General features: G+C 41.0%; 1 protein-coding gene across 2 annotated transcripts; it reads left to right on the top strand.

Annotated features, from left to right (window-relative positions):
- The first annotated feature begins 174 nt into the window (after window positions 1-174).
- LOC139934626 (dual specificity protein phosphatase 22-like) lies at window positions 175-7,740 on the top strand. 2 transcript variants are annotated; one of them, XM_071928921.1, is made up of 8 exons: window positions 175-280; window positions 1,370-1,594; window positions 2,741-2,774; window positions 3,663-3,745; window positions 4,477-4,526; window positions 4,986-5,060; window positions 6,234-6,405; window positions 7,076-7,740. In XM_071928921.1, exons 2-8 carry the CDS (start codon window positions 1,463-1,465, stop codon window positions 7,250-7,252), a joined length of 723 nt encoding a protein of 240 aa, XP_071785022.1. In that variant the 5' UTR covers window positions 175-280; window positions 1,370-1,462; the 3' UTR covers window positions 7,253-7,740. The 2 variants fall into 2 exon arrangements, with proteins under 2 accessions (XP_071785022.1, XP_071785023.1); XM_071928922.1 differs by lacking the exon at window positions 175-280 and adding an exon at window positions 464-535.
- Window positions 7,741-13,626: the final 5,886 nt, after the last annotated feature.

The raw sequence follows: 13,626 nt of genomic DNA, 5'->3' as shown, positions 1-13,626 counted from the left end.
CGCCCCGGTTGAACGAGAAACGTCTTGCACCAAGACTATCTGCGTAGTTGTGCGTTAAAAAAACCCAGACCAATCAGATTAATTGATTTGCTGCCACGCCCACAAGTTTATTTATCAGCCCCCAAAAAGACTGGTAACCATATCATCAATGTAATGTGGCAATAGATGCTACACGTACGAGTCTGGGTTTCAATTTTATGCATATTTTGTAATCTTTGTTTACAATTTTGTTGACTGTCAGTGCATCTTCTATTCTACTCTTCGGACTGCTGCAAATGTGGTAATATTTCTTCCGTAGATTATTCAAACACAATATTGATGACGTTTCCTCGAACAAAGTTGTAATTTTTCGACGTTCTAAATGGTTAAACATCGATGTAAAGTGAAATCAAACATTTTTTTCAGTTTGTACGTGACACTTTGTTGGGCCCGCCCGCAAGAGGGCGCACTTCATTAGTTAGAGTTTCTAACAAACACATTTTGTAAACAAGGGAGGCGGAAACCGAATGAAAAATTGCATTTCTGTTGTTTTTTTGTAAGTTTGTGTGCGTTATCGGAAGTGCCTTTGCAGTCATCACAAATTCTTGAAAACTTAGTTGAATCCATTCAATTCATCATAAACATAAAAACCTTAAAAATAAAATTGTCGAAATAAATATTTTGCTTGTCAAAATCAAATTGTGATTTGGGTTGTGGCTTTCAATTTCATTTCAACATATGTTTCATTTGTTTTCAAAAATGTTGGTTGAGCATTAGAAATTACTTGTTACCTGTAGTTACCTGTATTGGATTCCCCTGTGTTTACCATTCTCCATGGGTTCTTATTAATATTATACGGAGCTTGCCCACCTTATTGGTTTACCTTAAAAAGTTTTGTTTTAAAGCCATTTGCACGGACACTTTCGGTAAACAGTATTGTCCAAAGGCCCACACTTTAGGCTCAATCAGTCATTGGAGTCGGGAGAAATAAAAGGGGAAAACCCACCCTTGTTTCCGCACGTTTCACCGTGTCATGACATGTGTTTAAAATAGTCCGTAGGCCTAATTCTCAATAACGAGAATTTATAATTGTTTTAATGATTTCTCAAAAAGTAAAGCATTTCATGGAATAATATTTCAAGAGAAGTCTTTCACCATTACCTTCTGTAAACCCTGTAAGTTATTTGTATATCTGTAAACTTTTATTTTTTTTTTCTGTTCCGAAAGTGTATAATAATGGCTTTAAAGGATTCCTGTTTTTATCTCATGTATCTTGCAGATTGAACAGCTAAAACCTGGGGAAGGTCGTTTTACTTTTAACGATATCATACTTTTTTAGTATTTAACATTGTTTTTTTATCTAAACCAAGACGTGATATTATTTTGACAGGTACACTATGTTCATTTGCCTGTAAGGATTCTCCAAACAGGAGCTCTAGCCCATGATCTGTGAACGCCAGTTTGTACCACCTTGATTTGACTGATGGTCTCTCGCTGCTTGTGTTGCTGCTTAGGAATTCCAACGACAAACCTCACACCTGGTGCTCAAAAACAACCGTTCTGCTCATTAGCAGACTACTTCTCCCATAAAAGCATGGGGGCTGGAATGAGCGAGGTAATATACTATCCCTTTCTGTTTCTTCTTCTTCTTTCGTAGAAGAAGTATAGTCCACAATCTGGTGTATTATTATGTGCTGTGGTTGTTGTGTGCATGCGAGGGTGTGGATATATATACAGTGCAGGTGGGTGAACAGTGAACGTGCGGCTAAAAACATCTCAGGCTGACCTAGCGAAGCTGGTCTGACTGTACACTCTGCTTAAAGCTAGCAAGAGTTGTGAAGTTGATCAGGTCTTTCGGGAGATTGTTCCATATCCTAATGCTATTGGGAAAGAATGACTGTTGGTAGACCCCTGTCCTGGGGAATGATGTCATAGTATTTGTAAGAATGACCCCCCTCAGAGAAACGGTGCATGGTACCGGAGTGTGGGTTCGAATCCCGATTGTGACACTTGTGTCCTGGAGCCTATACTTTACTATAATTGCTTCTCTTCACCCAGGGGTATAAATGGGTACCTGCGAGGGTAGAGGCTGATATTGTGTATGAAAACGCCAAAAGCGCCTTATAGGCAGCTTAGGGCTGTATACTCCCCAAGGAAGCTGAGAAACATTAAAAAGGGATGTTATATGTAAAGCGCATTGATACGGTTATTGTGAAATGCGCTATATAAGAATTGTAATTATTATTATTATTATTATTAAATGTGTGTGGGACATCATCTAGACCTAGTAATTAACTGGGGCGCTGTACTCCTTTTTTCAAAATTTTAACATTCTCGGTCGAACTAGCTAGTACGACCGAGAATGTCAAAATTTCAAAAAAAGGAGTACAGCGCCCCAGTTACTGGGTCTAAAGGTTTGGGTTAATTTGTCTGTATATACCCAAACAGTACACTCCTATCACGTCTGCCATACCTTATTGGGTAAATTATAATGCGAATCGGATTGTAATAAACTGTGCAAGTCTCGGGCGCATTCCAACTTGGGAAGCCCAAATTTTGATTATTAAAAGTTGAATGGCTTTATAAACAAATCTATACGCTGAAGAACAAAGTAGTGCCTCAACAGTGACAATTCTGAACAGCAAAGTCATAAAGAAACTCGTATTAGGAAGAGAGCTGAACATTTGAGAGAATAAGTTGACACTGCTGAAAGTTCAGAAAACGACGTAGGGTGTAATGTTTCTGAATCTTTTACTTGCAGATTATTCCTGGTCTTTTTGTTGGAAACTTCAGAGGTAAGAAATAACTTGTATGAAAGATTCTTGTTGTAGTTTCCTAACTCTATTCCTGCTGCACACAAAAAGCTCAGACTAGATTGACTTGAACAGGAAATTTAATGACAAAACAAACTTGTTGCTGCCAGACCATGCCAGAAAACACTTGGGTAAACCCCCTTCTCTTTACCATAAATGCACTGGGTTCTCTTTATTACACAAGACACAGGACCTTTAGATAGCTTTACATCCCCAAACTGTGTAGCTTATGGACACAAGTGTTTTATGGGCCGGACTTGAACCAACACATTGCTGATCAGAACACCAGGGCAAAATTTTCAAAGAGTTGCTTAAAGGCAGTGGACACTATTGGTAATTGCATGTACTCAAAATAATGATGGTGACGAGTAATGGGTAGAGGTTGATGGTATGCAACATTGTAAGAAACGGCTCCCTCTGAAGTACCATAATTTTTGAGAAAGAAGTAATTTTCCACGAATTTGATTTAGAGACCTCAGAACCATCTGAAAGCACCAACTGCCTGTGACAAGGGTGTTTTTTCTTTCATGATTATCTCGCAAGTTTGAAGACCGATTGAGCTCAAATTTTCACAGGTTTGTTATTTTACATGTTTTATGCATATGTTGAGATACACCAACTGTGAAGGCTAGACTTTGACAATTACCAATAGTGTCCACTGTCTTTAAAAGCACAACAAGTAACAAGGCAAAACAATAATTAGGCTTACCAGATTAAGGTTATTAACCAAAATATGGAGGGGCAACAAGGCCAAGACCAGGGGCAACAGAGGCCATGCCCTCCGTTAGCTCTGTGAAATTCCAGGCCTGCAACCCATCAGAAATATCTCGATTTAATACATTCAATTCAAACCTTCTATTTCTTTTTTAGATGCAAAAGATCAGGAGGCATTGCGTAATCATAACATCACACACATCGTGGCAATCCACGACCATCCTAAGGGGCAACTCCCGGTAAGAATTTTCAGATGATCGTAAAGCATTCCATGCCTGATAATCCTGCGAAGGTATAATAGGTCTTCCCTTACTAAAGAGTACCTTCATGAAGAAAAGAGACAGATTTTTCGCAAATATTTTCAACAGGTCCTAGGCAGGCCTTCCTGGCAAAACTATTTAACTTGAGAATGACACTTTAAAAAAGCAAGTGTAGAGATAAGATGTTTTGCCATAAAAACGGGATGGAAGTGTTTCTTATATATACATTTGGTTTGTGGTAACACCATGAGTGTATCTACTTGCCAGGTAGAGTTTATTCTTAGAGAAATGTCTTGCTTTGGTCTACTGCCACAGAGTAGTTGTTCGGGGGTTCGGGAAGACTTCTCAGTTCTGAAAAAAACTGTCCTGCTTTTTTAACTATTGCCCGGGCGGATGGTATAGAAAATAGGCTGGGACTACTACTTTAGCTTGAACAGGATCGTGATTAACTATACATTGTACTACCTCAGAGGCAGTTCTTAAATTGGTCTCAACGTTTCGACTAGCTTGCTCTAGTCATCGTCAAGAGACGATGACTAGTTAAGAGAAGAATATCTACTCCGCGGTAGTAAAATAAAGCAAGACAGTTCTTTAAAGACAAACTCTACCTACAAGTACATATTTGGTGTTACTGCAAACCAAATATATATTGAGCCCTCACCATGCAATGCCTCAAATCCTATAAAATTTTTCCTGTTTTCTTTCCTCAGCATATCGAGTACCTCTGTTTAAACTCAGCAGATACTCCTACTGCAAACATGTAAGTACAAATTATGTAAAAGAGACCTTTATCTTACTGAACTATGCTAGGCTGGAACGGCTTGCAGCAGGCCAACAAAAACTGGTTCTACTTTATGCGAAGCCACTTTTCTTAGACACAATAGACCGATCCATTGAGCCCCGCCCCATTACATATTGACCAATCACAACCCATTGCGCAACAAAAAGTCTGACAAATTAAGGTCTGACATGCGTGCGTGTTTGCTTGGTGTGCGCGGCAGAGTTGTGCAGAATGGTTTGGGAGAGGCGCACATGTTCTTGTGGGCGGAGCCTAATGGATCGGTGAATTGGAAAACAGTACGTATTGATTGTTTGCATAGCAACAATCCTCATCACTTTGCTACAGTGGGAAGCATGATCTTGGCTTTTTATAGCGCTTCAAAAAGTACGCTTAAAAAAATCTGCCTAATTAATTATAATGGTGTGTGTTTAATTTTAGCTCTCAGTTTTTCTACAAGTCCACTGAATTCATCCACAATTGCAGAGTGAATCAGGGCTGCGTACTTGTGCACTGGTAAGTACCTCTCAATGCTTAAAACACATTTTTGTACATCACTAAGATTTCTTAACAATTCATAACAAACGAAAAGAATTAATTGAAGAAATACCCATAAATCCAGCTATACGTTACAAGGTACAAACCTAAACAAGCGTGTAAGCCAAAGCCAAAGCTTGTGGTGAGATGCTTGGTAGATAAGACATAACTAATGTAGTATGTAGTACTAAAAGTAGTATCCTATAAAAGAAAGAACTGTTTCTTTGATTTGTTGTATGGTCTCCCAGGCCTTAGCGTTACCTGGGGTCGACTTCACAAAGAGTTAGGACCAGTCCCAGGAGATATTAAAAACCTATGGCTAGTCCTAAAGTTAAGGAAAACAAGTAACTCGTCCTAACTCGAGATGAGACTAGTCTTAACTCTTTGTGAAATCCACTCCTGGCCTGGGAATCCTAATCTTTGAGAGGGCAATGCCACTTCTTTCATTTTGCAGAGGTCATATCCATATAGGAGAATCTTAAAGTCTATGGAACACTTTTGAAGGGGCAACAAGGCCAAGACCAAGGGCAACAAGGCCATGGCTTCTGTGACCTCCATATAATAACAGGCTTTAACACAATAGCCCTTTTCACACAGCCAAAATGTAGCCAGGGTCCCTTGCTACAAAATTTACCAGCGTGGATTGTTTATTCGTTAGCACCATGTGTGACTGATTTTGTGAGCTTTCCCACTGCAAAGTTAAAAAAGTAACAACCCTTGTGCGACACGAGAGTGATATGACGAATTGGTAATCCTGATCAATAGCACGCGCTGTATGGGCATTTTCACCTAGGGCTTCGTTCAATAAACAGGGATTCCTTTCACACGATGATGAAGCCTACGTCCCTGGTCAAAACTTCCGCTAGTGTAAGATTTTGTTGTAAGTCCGGACCTCCGACAAAATGTAGCAATGTTGGACAAGATTTGACAAGGGACCCTGGACACTCCAAAAATTATTGTCCTTTCACACGAGGTGCATTTTGTAAAATCTTACAACCATGCTACAATTTAGCAAGGGACCCTTGCTAATTTGCTCTCGTGTGAAAGGGGCTAATCTTTCAAAACTGAAATTACATCAGACTATTATTGATATTTGTTTAATGATCCCTTACCCCCCTCTCAACGAATGTGTTTTTTTTTCTCTGGGTACAGTATTGCTGGAGTGTCAAGGAGTGTAACGCTGACCGTAGCGTACCTGATGACCGTGACTGACCATGGCTGGAGGGATTGTCTCAAAGCGGTCAAGCAGGCCAGGCAAGTGGCCAACCCTAACTTTGGATTCCAGAGACAGCTTCAGACATTTGAGCACACACATGTTGGACAGGTGAGAAAGGGCAAAGGTCAAAGGTGCTGAATGTGAAGAATGATGATTAAAGGCCGAGTCACACTGCAGCGATAACAAAAAATGATAACGATCACAAAGCAAAGAGAATGCATTTTATTGGTTGAATGAGGGTGTACGTTTTCTGTGCAGAGCAATTCAACCAATAGAATGCGTTCTCTTAGCATCTGAGCTGCAGTGTGACTCGGCCTTAAGGCAGGGCGTGCTTTTGATGACTACTCTACGAGTTATTGACAGTAAAAGCTTACTTGGGAGCACTGAAGAGCCATTGACTGTATAAAACATTGTTAGAATCTACTCCTTTTGAAGTAGTCTAGTTAAAGAGAAAGAAATAATTTTATCCCCCAAATTTTGAATCTGAAAAAGCTTCAGTGTGAACAGGGCAGGCATAGTATATACCATTCTCAAACCTGTGTATAGTGAACCCTCTGTCAATGTTTATTCAATGTGAACAGATCAGGGACAGCATGCAAGAGAAATACTCAGACTCCTTGAGAGAAAGAGAGAGGGGGAGAGGGGGGAGGCAATCCGACAGCTCCTGTGTGAACCTCTGTCAATGTTTATACACAATGTGATCAGATCAGGGACAGTATAGGTCTTTCTAAAACCCGCGTACAGTGAACCTCTGTCAATATTTATTCAATGTGAACAGGTCAGGGACAGTATGCGAGAGAAATTCTCAGACTCGTTGAGAGAGAGGGACACAGAGGCAATCCAACAACTCTTGGACAAGTGCAATCAGGGACCTCAGCAACCCAATCAAGATAATGAGTTCTACCCTCTACCCCATAACGCTTACACACAACCAGACCAGCATCCTCCACCCTGACAGCTCCAGTGGTTTTAAGGGTTCAGTTTTCGATCTTGAAAGCAACCTTTCAGGGTAGTTATAAATAGATTGGTTTTTTATTTAGTATAAAATTTTGTTGTATAGTCATTTAGAAAAGAGTTGACATGGTTGAACCTCACCCCAAACAAGACAATGAGTTCTACCCACTCCCTCACAACGCTTACATACAACCAGACCAGCAGCCTGACAGATCCAGTGGTTTTAGGGTTCAGTTTTGGGGTCTAGAAAGCAACCTTTCTGGGAAGTGAGGTTTTTTTTATTCGTTGTACAAATTTTTATTTGTATACTCATTTAGAAGGGAGTTGAGCGTACTGTTATACAGGATCGGAGCTGGAAAATGTGTCGCGGACAACAGTCTTGTTTTGTGTGATCAACCATAACATGGTGTTAGGGTGAAGTTTTGGATCTGGAAACCAACCTTTTAAGGTAGTATAAGGTTTGGTTTTTATTAAATGTAAGGTTTTTTATATACTCGTGCTGAAGGGAGGGAGTGTATTGTACAGGATTGATAAAAATAGACGTTAAATTTGCAATAGGTGTGGTAGGTTAATTTAAAGCCATTGGACCCTTTCGGTAAACAGTGTTGTCCAAGGCCCACACTTTGTGTACCACAACTTCTATATCAAATAAAAAACCTGCGAAAATTTAGGCTCAATCGGTCATCGAAGTCGGGAGAAAACAACGGAAAAACCCACCCTTGTTTCCGCGCATTTCGCCGTGTCATGACATGTGTTTAAAATAAATCCATAATTCTCGTTAACGAGAATTTATATTGTTTTGTTATTTCATGTAATAATATTTCAAGAGAAGTCTTTCACCTATGCCTTCTGTAAACCGTGTAAGTTATTTGTAAATCTGTGAACTTTTATTTTTTTTCTGAACCGAAAGGGTCCAATGGCTTTAAGGCCCGTTAAAGTAACAGCTGACCACGTTGTGAGATATGCCACCTTTCTTCATATAAAAAGTTGAGAAAATCAGATGATGTGACCACCATTGTAAGACTGAATAATTTCTACAATAGAGCTGTGGACACTTCATGCCTGCAGGAAGTCCAGGCTCTGTGGCTCTTTTGTAAACATGTGATGTACCAGGGCCCAATTTCATGGCTCTGCTTACTGTAAGCGCAGAATCTGGAAGCAGGGAATTCAGGTTACCAGAGATTTTTGGCTTCTGCGCATGCGTACTCCTCGTTTCTAGGCATTCTACGCTTACAAGGCTAGCGCAGAAATTTGGGGCTTGGACGTAAGTGGGGAATCGTTATCAAAAGCGCAGAATTCGGCGGTAAGCAGAGCCATGAAATTGGGCCCTAGTCACATGGTCTTATATAGAGTAGTATAGACCGTATTGAATATGACGTCACTGTTCAAGACCTACATGTACAACATGACGTTTGCGCGTGTGCATGCGTATGCCGTAGAAATCACACTAGGAATGTTGCGTGCTCAAGCTTTGATGATGTACGCGTTTGGACGCGCATACGGTTTGCCCTACAAGATGGCGACTTTTTATAGCAAAAAGGGTTTATTCAATAAGGTCTAAATAGGTCAAAAGATTACGAGGCATGCAGGTGAAAGTTGTGCAAAATAATTGTTTGATTTCTAGAAAGATTTACAGTAAAGATTTTTTGCTTTCAAAACAACCCTGTTTCAGACAGCAGTGATAGTTCATAATGAATTCAGGGCATTGTTGTTTTTCTCTTTAAAATGTAAGTTACAGTATGTCATGTATTTGTGTTTACTTTCAAATCGGGGCCCAATTTCACAGAGCTGCTTTTATAATCACAAAAAGTAACTAAGCACAACAAAATTTTGCTTACCAGCGTAAGGTTACCAACTAATACAGTACACCATTTTCATATGGTTCATCTGTGACTGGTATCCTGTTTAACTTTGTTTATAAATAGGTTATCAGCCAAATTACAATTTGTTACTGGTTCCTGCCGATTACTGCTGATTGTTGTAATCTTGCAGGGGGGGGGGGAAGCAGTCCCGCGAGAATATCACGCAGAGTCAGAATGCTATCACCGCGACAGCCATTCAACAACTTGTCCACAAGTCTAATTCAGATGAGCATAATTTGGTTAACTCTGAGCTACTTTTTGCACTTTAGCAGCTCTAGGTAGCTTGGGCAAGTACGTCACCTTTCTATTGTATAACTATTTTGCCTTTCACTCGATCGATAGCTATGCATTTTCAGCATGTTTATTTACAGCTTGAATTATATTTTTGTATCCTTAAGAATATTTGGCTTTGTGTAAAATTTCCTGTAAAATTAAATGTTTCAGTGTAAATATTATTTACATGTTAGTAATAATCTTGACCCCAATGTAAAGTTGGGGCAAGCTTCGCTTTTTAAATGATAAGTTACAAAATAAATATTTAGTAATAAACCACAAGGAAAACTGACTGATAAATTTGTTAACGCATTTGGGATTGGACAAAGAAAAATGTACTAGAGTACGACTCGAACCTCAATCTCCAGATTGACATGACGGCTCTTTACCAACTGAGCTACTAGCCCTTGTGTTGTCAGTCTCCCTATCTTCATGATCTTGTCAATATCTTTTATTCGCAGGCAGGCAACTGTTACTTAACCAAAAAAAAGAGGAAATTACAAAACTTCATTGACTTTGTAAAGTATTAATCAAATTTGAATGGTAAAAATGAGACTAAATATTAAGAAATCAGCTGATCCGAGGAAAAGTTGCATGCCTGTGTTTGAGATGAAAGTCGAAAGCCATTTTAAACTTTCAAAAGTTGCATCCCCTTGGGCATGATCCCTTGCTATATGGCAGTCACATGACAACTTACATCTAATGCCAATTTCATAGGTTGACAACTTTTTACTTTGTATAATATTTTGTTTTGTGTAGGCGCCTTGATCTTTTTATTTGACAGGGGAGACTAACGAGAAAACATTCAAATAAAAAACACAACCGTCGCTAGAGATATTCAGCAGTATCATTATTTATATTGTTGCGTTCCTTGCATGAGGCGAGTGTGCTGGCCTATCACATACGGGGAAGACAATAATGAAGTTGCAAGAGTCTGACTTTACTGACAACATGAACAGGGGTCGATTTCACAAAGTTAGTCCTAACTTAAGACTAGTCCTAAGCAATGCTAAGAGATAGGACTGGTCCTAAGTTAGGACCAGTAACTCATCCTAACTTAGGACTGGTCCTATCTCTTACCATTGCCTAGGACTAGTCCTAAGTTAGGACTACCTTTGTGAAATCCACCCCTGGTTTATTTACAGCTGAATCACTGATGACATTACAAAATGTGATGTGGTAGCGCAATAATGCCACTAGTGTTACTATTAGGTTTATTAAGCCATTAATCATAAAAGGAGAACTGAGGTACTGAGTCAATGGAGTACTAATATCTGGAACATAATATCTGGAATGTGGTTGGAACATTTATTCGGAGTATACATCAAATTATTGTCTGGAGTTGTTACTTCTCAACATCATGCCCTGAACGAGGAAAATCCTGGGCTTTTATAGAAAGCTGGAGTATAGAAATGAATTAAACATAAGCCAATTTGGGGTCTTGACCAATGGAAGACTGCAATGCTGGAAGGTCGTCGGACGTGGCAAGTTGATAACCCAAATAAGGAGTTGTGGGTAGTAAGGTTAAAGTGATTGACAGTTGAGAGTAAGACGGGGCTTCCCATTGCTTGTGTACAATTAAGAATGTGCATGAGGATATTACATTCGGAATTACACGCTAAATCACCTGTGTACAAAATGCAACTATACATATAAGGAATACACGCACATTGGCATGGCATTGTATTTCGTGTACAAATGATTACGCACATTGGCATGGCATTGCACTTCGTGTACAACAAATACAAGCGTGAGGCTATGGCTTCCGCTAGCACGCAACCTTATGGCATTAGGGTTCGTGTGCTATCATTACGCACGTCATTATGGCATTGCTTCTTGTACACAGGCAATTGGTCAAGCACAAAGTTTTGCGTCGTGTGCGGAGGGAGTGGTTTACTAGGTTGCAAACAAAGCTCTCACTGAATATGCATGAGTGGGAGAAGCACTGGCCCTCGGACGATCCAGGGTCCGACATCAAAACGTGCTGACTGGACAGAGGGTCCTTGTGACGTAGGTGGAAGTAAGAGCTAAGCAATTCTAGATTATATCGAATCGAACATTGATCTCAAGTCATTACATTGATTAGTTATTGGGTCAAAAGAGGGCACTAGTAAGGCACAGGGATCAATGTGAGGTTCGTAACACTGCCCCCCTCTTTGAATTAAAAGCGTCCCGCTTTGTGTTTAAGAAAACAGATTTAAGAAAACAATCAAATGAGATAAAACAAAAACAGAGTTCAATACGATGCAAAGTATCGTCAAATGTAGTTGTCAGTTGTTTCGGGCTAAAACAAAACGGTAATTTCAAACTGTTCAATTAGATGATGTCTTCTGTTGTAGTACGTTAGCGACTTTGAAGATGTATTGTTTAACGTCTCCCGTTTTTTGGTCCACCTTGTCGCCCAATTCCTTCGACACCATGCCAATTATCGCAGACAAATGGCGGGATTGCTGCTGGGCTATTTCGACAATTTTTGTCTTAAGATGCTGTTCGAGTTTTTCGATTTGTGTGTTCTGCGCCAGCAGCAGTTCCTTGATTTCCCGAATCGAGTTATCCAACGGGTACCCTGGAGGAGTTGGTCATTTAGAAGATGTGGGTCCATCCTCCTGCTGTGGCGGCATGGTAAAGTCGGGTCTTGTCGTTGGGAACGAAGCGCTTGGGCGGGGGCAATGGAGGGGCAACTGGTGAGGTGTCCTCCGCAGCACACGGTGTCGGAGGGGGTGTCATAACTTTAGTTTGTGGGATCACTATTTGAGAAGGTGGTTCGTCGGGGAGTTCATCCAGTAATGGGGTGTAACACCCCGACAAGCTGGCAGAGGATGTGGCAGGGCGGCTGCATTGTTGTATTTTTAAGTCGTCCGTGCTTACGAACTCCTGGTTTGAGATTTGTTGAATCACTTCTCTGGGGAGGGTGCCGCTGGTGCGTTGCCGGGTAAGCCAATCTGCTCGCCGCTGTATCAGCCTCTGCTGGGCGGTGGTCTCTTGGCTGAAACTAGTCTCCTTCAACTCGTGTTTTGTCTTGGGACATGTGTGACGATTGGCGTGACTGGCTGTCACAGCCCGTATTGCAATAGCCACACAAAAAATGCTGCATGAACCACGACCAATGGTTGTTATGGCCATGGTGATCAAACAAAAATATATCTTTCATAACTTTATCACAACTTGTACACTGCAAATTGGCGCTTGAATCTTTCAGGTGCTGCTCTCTTGATGAAAAATAGTGGAGTGAGTTTGGATGGTCAGTTTTGTGTGTTTTGAGAATTGGTCGCCAATGGATGAGGAGGATATACCGATTACCAAGATCACTAATTGGTAATGGCCCAAGAATGTCAGTGACCAATCTGTCCATTGGTGCGCCAACTTGATATTCCTGTAGAGGAGCTCTCGAGGTTTATGCGGCTGCTTTCGAGCGCCACATTTTGCACATTTCCGAATCCAGATCCGGACGGATTCCTTTAAGCGGTACGGGTAGAACTTCCATTTTGTTTTATGAACAGTTTTCTTTACCCCAAGGTGGGCGGAGGTCACAGCATCATGCGTCGCGTGCAAGATGGTGTCTTGCAGCTCTTCAGGGACAACCAACTGCAAGTAGGACAATGTTTTGTCTGTAGTTATCCACCTTTTGTATAGAACACCGTCGTGGATGACTAGTTGTTGCCATAGCAACCAGAGTTTTCTTGTTGCTGGGCTTTAGCCAGCGGCCATGTCTCGTTTCGGTCTCTCGGGAGAATTATCAAGCCACCCAAGTATTACACTAATATCTGGATCAGCTCTTTGCATTTTGGCAATGTCATTAGATGAATAGCCATTTACCCAGGGTGTTTCTTGTTGCTGACCAGCGTTGGAACCGGTATCGTCGTCCACGGATAATACATGTACGTTAAACAAGTCACAGTTTGGAATTGACGGGGCCAGAGAGGAGGGAAGTCGTTTTGGAGGTTGCGGCCCGGTACTAAAACCGGCTGAGGCACCCTTGTCAGGGGTGCAGGGCATATCACAATTTACTCCGCTACACTCTGGTATTTGATGTTCATCAGTTCTGATGTTGGTTATGTCTGTTACCGGCTCTTGCACCTTGGCGAGGTGCTGGATCCCTGGCGAGGCGTTGGACAATGGGGCTTGTCCGGGGGTTTCTCCATCTGTATTTGTACAACGGCTAGTGGGAGTCGATACCCACAAGTAGCTGGTGACTGTACTGCACGTGCGCCATATACAATCGCCTAGGTTGCTCATACCA

This window comes from Asterias amurensis, chromosome 3 (assembly GCF_032118995.1).
Source record: "Asterias amurensis chromosome 3, ASM3211899v1".
Lineage (NCBI taxonomy): Eukaryota > Metazoa > Echinodermata > Asteroidea > Forcipulatida > Asteriidae > Asterias > Asterias amurensis.
Note: the sequence above shows the minus strand (reverse complement) of the source record. Positions and strands in the feature narration are given on the sequence as shown.

Bases quoted from the DNA above. Each gene is read 5' to 3' on its own strand.
- LOC139934626 (XM_071928921.1), top strand. From the start codon at position 1,463: ATGGTCTCTCGCTGCTTGTGTTGCTGCTTAGGAATTCCAACGACAAAC. The intron at 1,595-2,740 runs GTAATATACTAT...TTTTACTTGCAG, and splicing joins TGGGGGCTGGAATGAGCGAG to ATTATTCCTGGTCTTTTTGT. The intron at 4,527-4,985 runs GTAAGTACAAAT...GTTTAATTTTAG, and splicing joins GATACTCCTACTGCAAACAT to CTCTCAGTTTTTCTACAAGT.